The sequence below is a fragment of the Apaloderma vittatum genome, unplaced genomic scaffold (assembly GCF_000703405.1).
Source record: "Apaloderma vittatum isolate BGI_N311 unplaced genomic scaffold, ASM70340v1 scaffold5192, whole genome shotgun sequence".
NCBI lineage: Eukaryota > Metazoa > Chordata > Aves > Trogoniformes > Trogonidae > Apaloderma > Apaloderma vittatum.
This window is the reverse complement of record NW_009702941.1, coordinates 6,984-20,733: the sequence shown is the minus strand read 5'-3', so window position 1 is coordinate 20,733 and position 13,750 is coordinate 6,984. Positions and strand designations below refer to the sequence as shown.

The 13,750-nt window shown below is 41.7% G+C and overlaps 1 protein-coding gene across 1 annotated transcript in view; it reads left to right on the top strand.

The window, feature by feature from the left end:
- ZC3H12C (zinc finger CCCH-type containing 12C) overlaps positions 1-13,750 on the top strand; it is a 24,839-nt gene that overhangs the window by 4,371 nt on the left and 6,718 nt on the right. Inside the window, exon 2 of the mRNA XM_009864411.1 lies at positions 998-1,764. Within this exon, the coding sequence (XP_009862713.1) occupies positions 998-1,764 (767 nt within the window). The remainder of the gene's footprint in view (positions 1-997; positions 1,765-13,750) is intronic.

Below are 13,750 nucleotides of genomic sequence, written 5' to 3'. Positions count from 1 at the left end.
GAAAGAGATAGCAATCTGCCTTTAAATATAAATTGTGTAAGTAATCCTTATGATGAAATGGGCAGCTAACTTCTGTATAACTGTAGTTCTGCCAGATTCCTCCAGAAAAAAATTGATGTGACAAGTGTATGAAGTCCAGAAAGCTTCAACTTTGTTCTTCCATTCTTCCTGCATGACTGCTATCTATGTATGTAGTTTCGATTCAGCAAAAGGCTTGCACAAGTGTAGTCCAAGCATTGAAATCAGCTTTGAATTTTATTACTTTGTTGGCTTGGTGCATGGTCTGTTGCAGTCAGTGCAGAGAATTCCACTGGCTTTATTGGCCATTAGATCAATCCATGTCTCTGAATGCTGTATGTGTTAGTGATGCAGAACACTGTTGAGAGCAATTAGTCCTTCTTAATTATCACTTTGTAAGGGAATTCAGAAATAGTTTGACTGGATTCAGTTAAACTGATAGTGTCTTTTAGGACCAGTAAGTTTTTATTTAATCATGTTTTCTGTTACTAATTCATTTTATTTGTTACGATGTCTTATTTGCCTAATAAGCTGGATGATCTAGTACTATGCTGTTTTCTTTCTGTTCAGTAGAGAGTTAAAAAACTTTTCTAGTACTTGTATTTTATAGTTGCATTTTTGTTGTTGTTACGATACTGTCTTAAGCGACAAGGAGTATCTCGGGCCCTTTAAATCATGACATGACTTCTGTTGCTGTGCTACACTAGGTAAACTTGCTGTGTTTGGTTTCCTATTCTTTCATAAACCCATTTCTAGAAATGTTAAAGTAAAAACATTTGATATACTTAGAAAATAGATCATTAGTTGCTTATCTGCTTATAGGTGTTCCTGAGGAAAAGTTTTTCCCAAAAGTAGTTGTCTGTGTTTAAAAAAAAAAAAAAAAATCTTATTTCTCTGCTGAAGGAGAATAAATGCATTTCTGGAAATATAAAATAAGTCATACGTGTAACCAGTTGCAACATTTTTGTTCTCTCTTTAGGAATACGGAACACTGTATATTCAGGAATACAAGAAAAACAGCGAAGTGGAGTCAAGTACATGCAGCAGCTTCATGGGCTTGAAGGATCATCTGGGGCATGACTTAGGCCACCTTTATGTGGGGAGCACTGGCACACAAATAAATGCAATTGTACCTTGGTCAATGGCGGAGAAGCCAACGATGGATAAGGTTAATTCTAGGAAAGAAGATGTAGACAAGGAGGCATCAGAAGAGACTTCTGGAAGCTCCAGCTGTGACTCCGAAGAAAGCACAAATTCTGATAATGATTCAGAGAGACTGAATAATTCTGCATCAGAATCACATTTATTGCCTAAGACTCACCGACAGCTGTGCCGATCTCCTTGCTTAGAGCCTCATATACTACAAAGAAATGAAATCTTGCAAGACTTTAGAATAGAAGAGGCTCAGATAGTACCTAAAGAAGTTAAAAAGCCCCCTGATGTGGTGAAAGAATATCAAACCAAACTGGAGTTTGCACTTAAGTTGGGTTATTCTGAAGAGCAGGTTCAACTTGTACTAAATAAACTTGGTACTGATGCTTTAATAAATGATATTTTGGGAGAACTTGTCAAACTTGGGAATAAAACTGAGACTGATCAGACTGTAACTAATGCTAACACTAGTGTAATACGTGAAACGTCTTCCATAGAGTCTCAGAGGTCAGAGTCTCCACTGCAGGAGGATGTGACAGAGGATGGTGACAACCTGAGGCCAATAGTTATTGATGGCAGCAATGTTGCAATGAGGTATGTGACCATGAGGCTTTTGCTTTTGTATTTAAATGGAAACCAAAATGACCTTGTTCCATTCCAAACGCTGGTGTTCGGTATAATTGCCTAAAGCTGTCTGCAGGTTCTCCCACAAGCATCTTCGCTGACCATGCAGCCTGCCAGGCTTGTAACCAGGCTGGAGATCTCTAAATGTTCAGTGGTTTGTTTAACCGTACGTTAATGCCACTCACCCTTCGTAGGCAGCTATCAAATCTCTCCTTCCCACTGCTAGCACTTAATTAATTTTTGGTGGGCATCATTGCTATGGGCAATTGCTCTCTCCAGTTACATACAGGAGGCTAAAGCAAATGTAAGATTCCTTAAGACTGTAAAATAGTGACTTAGAATTAAGTGGCTCAAGGGATACTTCTCCTTGGTAGGCTGTTCTGTGATAACTGGTCTGTCTGTAAAATTGGTCTTGATTATCAGATTTGGCATTAGGTTTTATTGCCAATAAATACTGAGATTACTACGCTTTAGTATTTCACTTACATGCCCACAGATAACATACTTACCTACAGCATTCAGCCATCCTGACCACAGTCATGTAGGTGCGTAGCCAGAAACTTGTCTGTGGGAAGGCTATGAGGTTCATGCTTCGTCACTGATTGGAGAGAGAAGGAAATGGCAGATATACATGCTGGGGTTTCTTTTATGGCTATATAGATGATTAAATGACAAATTGATTAGTAACTAATTGGGTAACTCATAAGGATTATTTGATTACTAGCACCATGGTTTAGGAGGTCAATTTTAGTTTTCTGATGATGTGGTTTTCATTGGCTTAGTAATAAAAGTTCGTGCAAGACATTTCTGGGCTGAAGGCCCAGGGTTTTTTTTCGCTCCTAATCAAGTCAATTACGTTTAAATGAGGCTCAAGTCAATTACCTTTTAAATGAGGCTTTTCAAAATTAAATACAGCACTTATGCCAAAACGATATGCTTTGTTTATTTAAGTAGACGTGTTAACCCATGAAGTGAGGATATTATGTCTTTGTAAATGGAGTATTTCCGTGAGTTCCTTCTACCTGATGTGTCATTCCTAATCTTTTTGTTCAACTTGAGCTGTAAGAGAGGTATGGCCAGTTGAACAAACACTGTTCTGGTACTCAACCAAGAAGTTACCCAGAGATTCTAAAATGGGTTTGGATTGTGTTTCACGTAGATCCAAAAGCAGTTGTGTAAGTGTTAGCTAGTTAGCACGGCTCAGACTTGGTGCGTGGACTTAAGTTCAACTTCTGCCACAAACTGCAGTGAACGCATTCCAGAAGTAGCTCCGAATCAGTCACTTTACCTTAACATTTATTCAGCTCTTAGCATAAATATTTAGGACCTGCCTTCCTATGCTCAATTTACTTTCTTGGCCACCTACATAAAATGAGCCAAATATGAATGCATGCTGTGCATGCTACAGGGCCTTAGACCAGATTAAATCTGTTAATATAACAGTCTTCCTATATCCAAGAATTGAATTAACAGATCTTTACTTGTTTTCTACCAAATTTGATCACAGAGTCATTGAGTTTGGAAGGGACCTCTGGAGATCTTCTAGTTCAGTCCTCTGCACAGAGCAGTGTCAATTCAAGGCCACGTTGAGTTTCAGATATCTCTAAGGATGGAGACTCGGCATACTCTCTGAGCCAGTGTTTGAATGCCCTCGCTGTAAGAAAGTTTTCTTCTTTTATGTTTATACAGGGTTTCTCATATTCCAGTTCACTGCCTTTAGTCACTGGACACCAGTGAGAATTCGGTTTCTGTTCTCTTTATTCTCTCCCATCCGGTATTCATACACGTGGATAAGGTCCCCCTGAGCCTTCTCCAGTCCTGGCTCTTTTGGTCTGTTCTTGTAGAACAGGTGCTCCAGTCGCATGACTAAGCTTGTTGTCCTTCACTGGAGTCTCTCCAGTATTGTCCATATGTGGTTTATACCAGGGAGCCCAGAACTGAACCCAGCACTCCAGATGTGTCTTACCAAGGCTGAGCAGAGGGGAAAGATCATCTTCTTCAACCTCCTGACGATACGTTTGCTGACGCAGCCCAGGAGGCTGTTGGCCTCCTGTGCCACAAATGCACATGCTGGCTGATGTTCGGCTTGATGTTTACCAGAACCCCAAGGTCCTTCTCTTCAGAGTTGCTTTCCATCTGCTTGGTCTGCAGCCTGTACTGATGCCTGGTGTTAGTCTTCCCCAGGTGCAGGATTGACATTTCCCTCTGAACTTGCTGAGGTACCCGTTAGCCCATTCTCTACCCTGCCAGTGTCCCTCTGAATGGCAGTACAGCCATCTACAAACTTGGTGAGGGTGCATTCTGTCCCTTTAGCTAGGTCGTTAATGAAGATGTTAAGCAATGCTTGCCCCAGTATCAGTCCCTGGGGTACACCAGTACTGACTGGCCTCCAGCTGGACCTAATGCCACTAATCATAACCCTTTGAGTGCAGCAGCTCAGCCAGATTTCAGTCTGCATCTTTGTCTCCTTATCTTGCCCATACTTCATTAATTTGTTGGCGTGGATGTTGTAAGAGACAGTGTCAAAAGCTTTGTTAAAGCCACAATGGACAGCGTCCACTGCTCTCCTAATCCACCGAGCCAGTCATCTCACCATAGAAGGCTGTGAGGTTGGTCAAGCCTTTTTCACCTTCATAAATCATAGAATCATAGAATGGCCTAGGCTGGAAGAGACCTTAGAGATCATTTAATCCAGCCTCCCTGTCACCAGGGACACCACCTGTCAACTAGATCAGGCAACACATGGGGACCAAACGGGAATTGAACCCGCCACCTTGGCATTGTTAGCGCCACACTCAACTGACTGAGCTAACCAGCCCCCTAATCCATGCTGACTATTCTGATAACCTTCATTCAGTCTATGTAATGTATTGGGAAAGGGCTTCGAGGAGGATTTGCGCCATCACTTTTTCAGGGATGAAGGTGAGACTGACCAGCCTCTAGTTCCCTGAATTATCCTTCTTGCCTTCTGTGCAGAAGGGCTGTCTGTTCTCTTCTAGGCCTTAGCAGCATCCCCAACCACCACAGCCTTTCAAAGATTACCAAGAGTGGCCTCACAATGCCATTGGCTGATTCCCTCCACATCCTTGAGTGCATCCCACCAAGGCCCAGCAGCTTGGGAGTGTCCCATTTCAGTGTTTTGTAATCTCTTTTGAGGCAAAGTCTTGTCATGCCACCTTGGCCCAACTTCCTGCACATCAGGGTGGAATCTGCAATCTGCAGCTTGGTGGAAGTGATCCTTGAAAATCAGCCAGCTCTACTGTGTCCCTCTTCTTCCCAGGGCCATACTGCATGGGATTCTCCTGAACAGGCCAAAGTCTGCTCTCCTGAAGTCTAGGGATTTGATCCTGCTTTTTGCTTTGCTCTTTCTTCACAGGATCCTGAATTCCACCAGTCACGGTCACTGCAGCCAAGGCTGCCCCTGACCTTCACATCTCTGACCAGTTCTTCCTTGTTTCTAAGTATGAGGTACAGCAGATTTCCTCGTTGGATCCTCAGTCACTCATGTCAAGAAGTTACCAGCAGTGTGCTCTAGAAACTTCCTGGATTGCTCATGCTTTGCTGTGTTGGCCAGCCTATTGGCAAAGACGCTTTTGCTTTCAGTCAACCAACTGGTGAAGATGCTTTTGTTCTTGGTCAAGTGGATCCCACCTTCTTGTAATCAGTGCTTGATTTTGAAAGTCGATCCCATGTTTGTAAAAGATGAGTCCTTGTTGCTCATACCAGCTGTGCAACCAGCAGGATCTGTCCTTTTGTCTTGAAGAAAATAGGTAATGGTAAATATGCACTTTAAATACTTAAGAGGAAAGATTTCTGGTTTTCCATGTAAAAGAACAGTGTTCAAAGCAGTGGGGGAGATACAGGAGTTGGCCTGAAGTTCAGACAATCTTGTTCAAATTCCTGTATCTAAGTTTCTGGGGTTCTGTTGTGAGTAACTAACCTATATATTGACACAATCTATTTTCTTTCCTCTGTGCTTATCTGATCTGTGGCCAATGAGTTCACTTTGGAGCTGTTAAAGGGAAATGTACCTGTGCCCTAGGCAGGACTGTGTAGATGGTCTTTTTGAGAGAGATTCTTTGGAGCTCTCTCATTTGTCCTCTCAGAAATGAGTACGCTGTGATCTGTATTGTTACTTACATGCTTTTGTAATATATGTACTTCATGTATGTGATGGTATCGTTTATTAATTTTTCTTTAAAGGGTGTATTTTTTGGGGGGGAGAAGGGGGCGGACAGAGAGTGGATTTTGTGCGGAAAAAAAAAATGAGGTGAGTGATGTCCAATAATAGAAGTAGAGTGAGACAACTGTCCCCTTCTGAAAAGAGGAACCACTGTATGCTGACCTCTCTTTCCATTGCACAACTAACTAAGGATGCAGTTTCACAAAACATCTAATGAGTGACAGAGGGATTTAACTTTCAGCCTTACCTCTATCTCGCTGCCAGGGATGTTTTCCTAACTACGTCTCATCTCTAGACTCTGCAGCTGCAAAATGAGCTGATTCAGCTTTTTAATTCAGAGGAAAAAAAAGAAAAAAAAAAAGTCAGGATTGTTTTCCTGACCTGTAGAAAGCCAATGGGTTTGGGTTGTTCTTTTTTGTGGTTGGGAGAACAGCTAGGTCTGACGCAGAGGAGGAAGGATGTGTCTGATTATGTGACTGGATGTTCATGTTTGTGTGACTCGTTGCATCTTGTCAACTGATGATGGGTGGATTTGTGAGTTCCTTGAGGGCAGCACAGAACAAGGCTTGGGCCAGAATAATTTACTCCTTGCAGTCAGAGCCAGCATGTATACTGGTCTAGTCTGGTGACTACTGCTGTTCCAGACAAGCTGCTTTAGCAAACTGTAGTTTAAAAAAAAGGAAAAAAAACACCAAAAAACTCAAACAATTCTTAATTTTTCTGACTTTTGGTTATGCTGAAATAGCTTTTTTTATATATACTTTGGGATGGTATCGCTTGTTATTTGTGCCATAAACTGAAACTGATTGATCAGCTGCATCTCATGTATTTCAAGTTTAAAGCTCCAATATTGGCTAAAGAATATGAATTGGTTAAACTTTTAAACACAAAGCAAAGCCCCTCCTTCAACTGAATAGTAGAATGGTGTCTTTTGCAGGTTGCGACTTGAAGAATTGCCATTTAGGTTTTATAGGATACTTAAATCTGGTCTCATTCTTTCATTGCTCTTGCTTTCAGAATGTTGACTTAATCCTTTCCTGGAAGAGGAAAGATGACCGTGTGTTGAAGCTTAACACACTTGCACAAAGTCTTATGTTAGAACGCTCTTACAGTTAAGACTGATTTTTCTGTGTGTGTAAACTTAGAATCAGAGCTGAAGAGCAAATTGGATAATCCCCTAGAGCAGCTGTGGAGCACTTGATAGACGCGTCTCACATCTGAGCAGGCCTGGACTAAGAGATTGGACCTAGAATTTAGTTGTGCTGTATCTGAGCCGTGACCTGTTTTGGGTTTGGAGAGTACTGTATAGGTCTAACTCCGCTTCATTAGGTGTTTTCGTTGTTTGTCTTTTTTTTCATGTGGGTGATGACGCGGGTTCGATCCCCGTTCGGTCCCCATGTGTTGCCTGATCTAGTTGAGAGACGTCCCTGCCCATAACAGGGAGGTTGGATTAAATGATCTCTAAGGTCCCTTCCAGCCTCGGCCATTCTATGATTCTGTGTTGTAATGTGGAATCTTCATTTAGAACTCCATGCACGCAAGAAAGACATTTGTCCATTGGCGTAAAGTACACTCAGAACCTTATTTAGTGTAGAGTGCACAGCATAGCTGGTGGACAGGTAATACATTTCAGTCAGTAGTAGTTCTGTTTCCCTGCATGATGAGATTTAAGTTACCCTAAACTTTCCTTTTATATAACTGAGGTGGGCAGAAGGAGGTGATCTCTGCTCATCTAGCAACAGCAGATCATGAGCTCTTCACCCCTACAGCTCTCTGTTCTCCAGTGTATTCTTGGACCTGCTCTTCCTGCTTCCCCAGCGTTCTCGGCTGAGCCTCCGCAATCTGTAACAGAGAGGAGAAGGTCCTGTTTCTCCATGAGGCAGTAGGGGGCGAGGTTTTCAGGTTCTTTTCTGCCCTTTCATTTTAAGACTTCGCTTTACTGGTGAGCCTAAGTGAAAGGGAGTTCCTTCTAAAGAGAGAGATACACTGCAGCATGTTTGCACAGTACTTTTCCTTTGCTTGTCCTTTTCAAGGATAAGATTGAGATGCTGTAAATCACCTGGAATTGGTTATTGCTGTGATACTTCTCTTTACTGGAATCAAAGTCAGACTTTTGCCACCAAGAAGTAAGGAATAAGGAACAGCTGTTAGTTACAAAGACAGTGGGAAAATTTTAACCAATCATTTGATTCTGATCCATGTTTGTCAGTTTTTGCTGACTACCCTGGGCGCCTTTAGACATTCTTTTCTGCCAGCAAAATACTGAGTTCCAAATTTTACGTAAATGTATATAAAACTCTGTGTTGAAGCATACAGGCAAAAAGAAGTCCGCAATGTTTACAGAGCGCACAGCATGAAGATAATGATAAGCAAATAATTGGATATTTTGCTTGCTGTATTACAATTTTTAGGCAACCGTTTTCAGAATTATACAGGCAAAAGAACTGAAGTATTTTGATCATGCAGATTGAAATCAATCTCGTTTTGAGCAATTAGATTCTTCTGAAAACTTCACCATTAGGACTCTCAGGGAGTGGAGGTGATGCCCCTCAAGTTCCTGTTCTGGAAAACCTTGGCCTGTGTATTTGAATGGTGCCTGGTGGTACTTCTTTGCACGAGGGAAAACGCAACACGAGATAAGCATCGCATGCCTGTTTTTTATTTGTGAGAAGAAGGTGCTGGTTTGGGGGGATTGTTTTTTAGTTAAATTCAGTCCCACTTAAGTCAGGTATTTTACAGTTCTCTTTGCTTTCATGCTCAGCCATCCCTTCACCTGTGGATGTTCTAGGTGCTTGGTGGCATCAGAAATATACACCCAGGCCTGACGTGTGACAGAGACCTCAGTGCCATCCCGGAGTGGCGTTCACCTGGAGAAAGTGTGTAAATACCCAAAGGCACCCGATTAGCACCAGACATGTCTGTTGGGCAACCGAGTCTTGTCCCCTGGTCACTTGGCCATAGTAAAAGGTTTGCTGATGTCCCATCTATGGAGAAGTTTTTCCACCGCTGCAAATTCTGTCAACCAAAGCGTGATTTGGTTGTTTTATCTATGTCATGTGTAGGTTTTACATGGCAATTTAGCTGTGTTAGCCTCTTCTCAGGTTGTGTGTTGCTGAGCTTGGTAGACACGATTTAGTGCCTTTATTCAGACCTTCATCTTTCGGTAGCACTGGCCAAGTTACATTGAGAAGTCACTTTAAGAAATAGTTAAAAATATTTTTCTGAGTCATGATCATGTGGGTAGGAGTTTGTCACTAACACTTTCAAGTATAACTCCTCTTTGCCCTTTTAGACCTTTTGACTGCTGTGGTTTTGGTTTGCCTGTTGTTTTTTTTTTCCCCCCCTTCAAAGACCTTGAAGCACTGGAGTAATTTGCCATAGGCTAACTGAAAAAAAAAAAATTTGGGAACTGTTCCATCTGCCTTCATGCTGGCACCAAAATATCTATGTAAGGAACAAATGCAGGACTGATAGAAGGTCCAGGTTACTGAAAAACGCTTTGGGACAAAGTACTGCTGTGATAAGGAAATTATTAGAGCTTATTTTTTTTTAAAAAAAAAGGGGGGGATGAGGCTGGTGACCAAACCAAACTGCCAGGCTAATGAGTCACTAATATGATACAGGATGGAAATTCTTCTCTCTCCCTGTGTTACGGGCTGAATGCTGTTCTCTTTCTGTGACATGATAGAATAAAATAGTTTGGTAATTCTACATTTACCAGGCAGATCTGTGTGTTAGTTTTGTTGTTCTTGCCTTTAATCAGTATGCTTTTACATGGGAAGTACCATGACACGTCCAGATTTCAGCTGTATAAAAACCTGTATGTGTATTGCAGCGGACATTATTGTAGACCTCTGGTCATCGATGTGTACGTTTTCTGTAGCTTTCAAAATGTGAGCATCCCATGGTGGTTTGAGTATTGCATTCAAGCATGCCAGAAAGCTTGCAAGTATTGTAAGTAGTCGATGTTCTTAGGAGTGTGTATCACATCTCTTTTCAAGACAGTCACTTGAAAATCTAGTTTAGGGCCTAAGAAGGTAACAAAAAATGAAAATGTTCTCATCAGATGTTTTACTGCTTTTTACTAACTCTTGTAGCCTAGAAAATGCTTGGTTGATTTTTGCTCTTACAAGTGTCAAACTGCTTTCTTTTTCCATTTAAAAAAACAAAAAACACAGTTATCAGGCCAAATATAGAAGTGGTGATAAAAAAGACTCATTCATGCATGGTATGAAAGAGAAATAAATACTTCTTAAGGAATTTACTTTACCTTCCTTCAACTAAGAGTGATAAAGGTAGTCAGCAGGCAGAACCCAAGAAGGATACACCAGGGTCTCATCCAGGGCTACAGCTGCCATCCTGACTGCTCTGAGCTTTCACATACTTCTAATAATTGAGAAGAGATTTTTTTTTTTTAAAGTTTCTTGACAACAAAATACAAACTTTTCTCCTGTTTTTTACAACTAACCAGAAGGAAAAAAGTCAGAAGCAGCAGCACGATTCCAGTCTGTTCACCATATGATGTATCATAAAGCTGACGAAGCACCAAGATCAGAAAAAGCAGAGCATCAAATCTGCATGACAACAAAACAGAAGAAAAGAACAAATTTTAATTGCACATCTCTTTCACAGACTTTCTCACTAATTATTTAAATTTCTTGGAATTTGTATCCACTCAGATACCAGCTTAGGCATGTGCCTGAAAAGGAATGGAAAAAAAAGTGAAGATTTATATGAGCTATAAATCCACTTGCTCAGCAATGCATAAAAGCTAGTATGCATTGTAATGCATTTCCCATTTCTCTTTGGTAGAGTTTATGTGTATTTAAAATTTATGTTCTGGATGAAAGAATTTTAATAGTCTGTATTATGCAAGAAAAAACTAGGGAGCTGAACTGCCTGGTTCTCCTTTTGCCTTTAAAAGTATGATTTGAATTCCAAGCAATTTGAATTGCAAGCAAGAGGCAAGAATGTCCTTTTTTGTCAGAGAGACCAGGATTTCATTCCAGAAATTATTTCCCAGACTTAAGGGAAGAAACATACTGTTACTAAAATGTCGTCTAATGAAACGCTTGCTGTCGGGAGTGGAAAGTGGCTTTATCCGTGTGAAACCATAGAGGTTATTTAGCGTGATAGCAGCACAGTGAATTCACTGGAATTTAGTAGCTGGAGCAGGCCCTTCCTGACTGTTTTGCGATATATTTATGGTTGCATATGACCTGCTGATGGCATGAACAGTAATTTTTTGTATTGGGCTTTGCAGAGGAGGCTTTATGACTGCCCACTGGGTCCCGAATGCACACCAAGTGTCCTGATTTTGTGTTGTCATAGGAAGATGTAATTAGACTTGCCTGGAAATGGCGTTGGCTGTTCTTTTTTTTTTCTACGCATGTGTGCATGAGCGTTTTAAATGTGACACATCTCTGTGTGGTTTAGTTTCCTGTTCCTGGGAAGTTGCAGAATACAGAAAAATACTGCTCTTTCAGCCCAACAAGCATAAGGGTTAATATATAGTAAAGAAAAAAAAAGCCTAGAAAAAGTAATGATGTGTGTTTTATTATTACAGTGTTATTACATATAATAGTGTATTATATCTTATTGTACAAAACAGGGACTGTATTATTGCAGATGTCTATAACGATAGCTAAACAGGCTATTGAGGTACATCGATGCCTTTCTTTTGACAGTGTTCCTGGGATAGCCTTAAAGGCACATAATATGAACTTAAACAATCTTTGGGGTACGCTGTGCCAGCTAAAGCTTACAGGCTTTGATTATTATGGCCAGCAACAATTGCAATATCTTAGTATAGGATTATGTTTCTGAGTCTATATCCAGCACCGTTAGAAGTAGTAGTCGTACAGTTCTTCATTTAAATTCAGATAATAGTAGTGGACTCTTTTTTCCTCCTTTTTTTTTTTTCTTTTTTCTTTTGCCTGTGACCTTCTACACAACCTCTGCTGAGGATGGTGCTTTGTGAGAGTTGTTAGCCGTGACTTGTTCTCCCTTGACACATAGGCACAGGTGAACTTATGTACCACCTTCCTTCTGGAATCTGAATGTTATTTCAGATTTTTTTCTCATTTTGATTGTGGTACTTCATCCATTGCACGATTACTCAAGCTCCCTCAGGGTGCCAAGGAACATACAGCAGTGCTGTGTTTTAGAAAGCTGGAACTAGTAGGTACTTTAAAATGGTCCTACTGAAAAAAAATAAATTTTGAATAACTTTCTGTTGGTTTTATTTGCCTCAAAACATGGGAGTAGGAGGAATTTTTACATTCCCTGTGGCTCTCCATCATCATCATATTGTCCCCTTCACACATCAGTCCATGGTGAAAGAATTGTCTCCTACCTTTCTGGTAGGCAGGTTGTGGCGTGCCTGCTGTACACAGCAACCCAGCCAACCGATGGAATCATAGAATCATTAAGGTTGGAAAAGACATCTAAGATCATCTAGTCCAACCGTCAACCAATAGGTAATGGCTCGCTGCCATGCCTTTGTGTTCCTTCTGCTACAGAGAGCTGTGGGGTTGGGAGCGACCTCACAGAAGCTGCTCATCTCCTCCAGTGCATGGAGAAGCCAGACTGGCCCCAGAGGAGCCGTCTGACTTTTTCTGCAAAGTGTCTGGTGAGGAGATCCCAAAATCCATGGGCAGGCAGTCCCATTAGAAAGCTTTTTCTAGCATACTGCTGAACTGCTGTGTATGCTAGTTAAGGGCTTTTCTGTCCTCACCCAGCAGGACTATGGTGGGTTGGCCACAGCTCCCCCCACCAGCAGAACAAGGGGGAAACCAGGAGGAACAGGAGCAAGAAAAGTCATGGGTCAGAGTACTCGCCAAGCGCTGTTTCATGTCAGACTCAGCTTGGGGAATTTAACTGAATTTAGAGCCAGTTAACATAGATATTTAGTTACTGATTCAGATACTGGGAAACAAAAATGACAAACATTAAAGTACTTGGGGAGAAGAACATCTCTTCTTTTCCAGGCTCACTTTACTCAGAACACCTGCCCACCCCGCTTCCTCGTCACAGCCTCACTCCAGACACCTCTCCTGTACCCTGTCCTGGCTTCAGAGAGGCAGTGAGTGGTGGAGGGGCTTGGTTGCAAGTTTTTCCTCCACAGTCTGCACATGCCTCTGGGGTTGTACCTGCTCCTCATGGAGCACCTTCTCCTCTAGCCTTCATGTTCCCTCATTGCCTTCTTCAGTGTGGAGCCGACTAGAGCCAGGCATGCCTGGCATGGGGGAAGCCCCCATCTCTTCTCCTAGAGGCCGCCCTGCAGCCCCGTGCTACCAAAACTTTGCCATGGACATGCAGCTGTTGATCACTGTCCTCTATTTTGATTACTTCTCGACTATTGAGGGTTGTTCTGCTCCACTCCACCTTTTTTCTCCAGATAAGCTACATGCACTTCTGTCAGCCTTTCCCAATGGGTCTTGATTCACTTTCTCTTGGATTCTTTTCAGTTCATCTGTGTCTTTGTACTATGTCATGCCTGAAACTGGATGTAGAGTTTGGCTGAGGGCTCATCTCCCTTTAGAAAATGACATAATTGTGTCTCTTGCCCTACCTCAGACAGTTATTGCACAACAGACGCACCTCTTGTTTGATTAACTGTCTCTCCATGGCCTTTTTAATACACAGTTAATTTCTCTCCCTGAAGTGCAGTACTAAGCAAATTCTTGGTTTCACTGCGTTGATTTTAGTCTGTTTGAGCCGTTCTGCAAGGGTGCCTCCCATCCCCTTAGGCTTGGAGACCTTCTCCTGCCT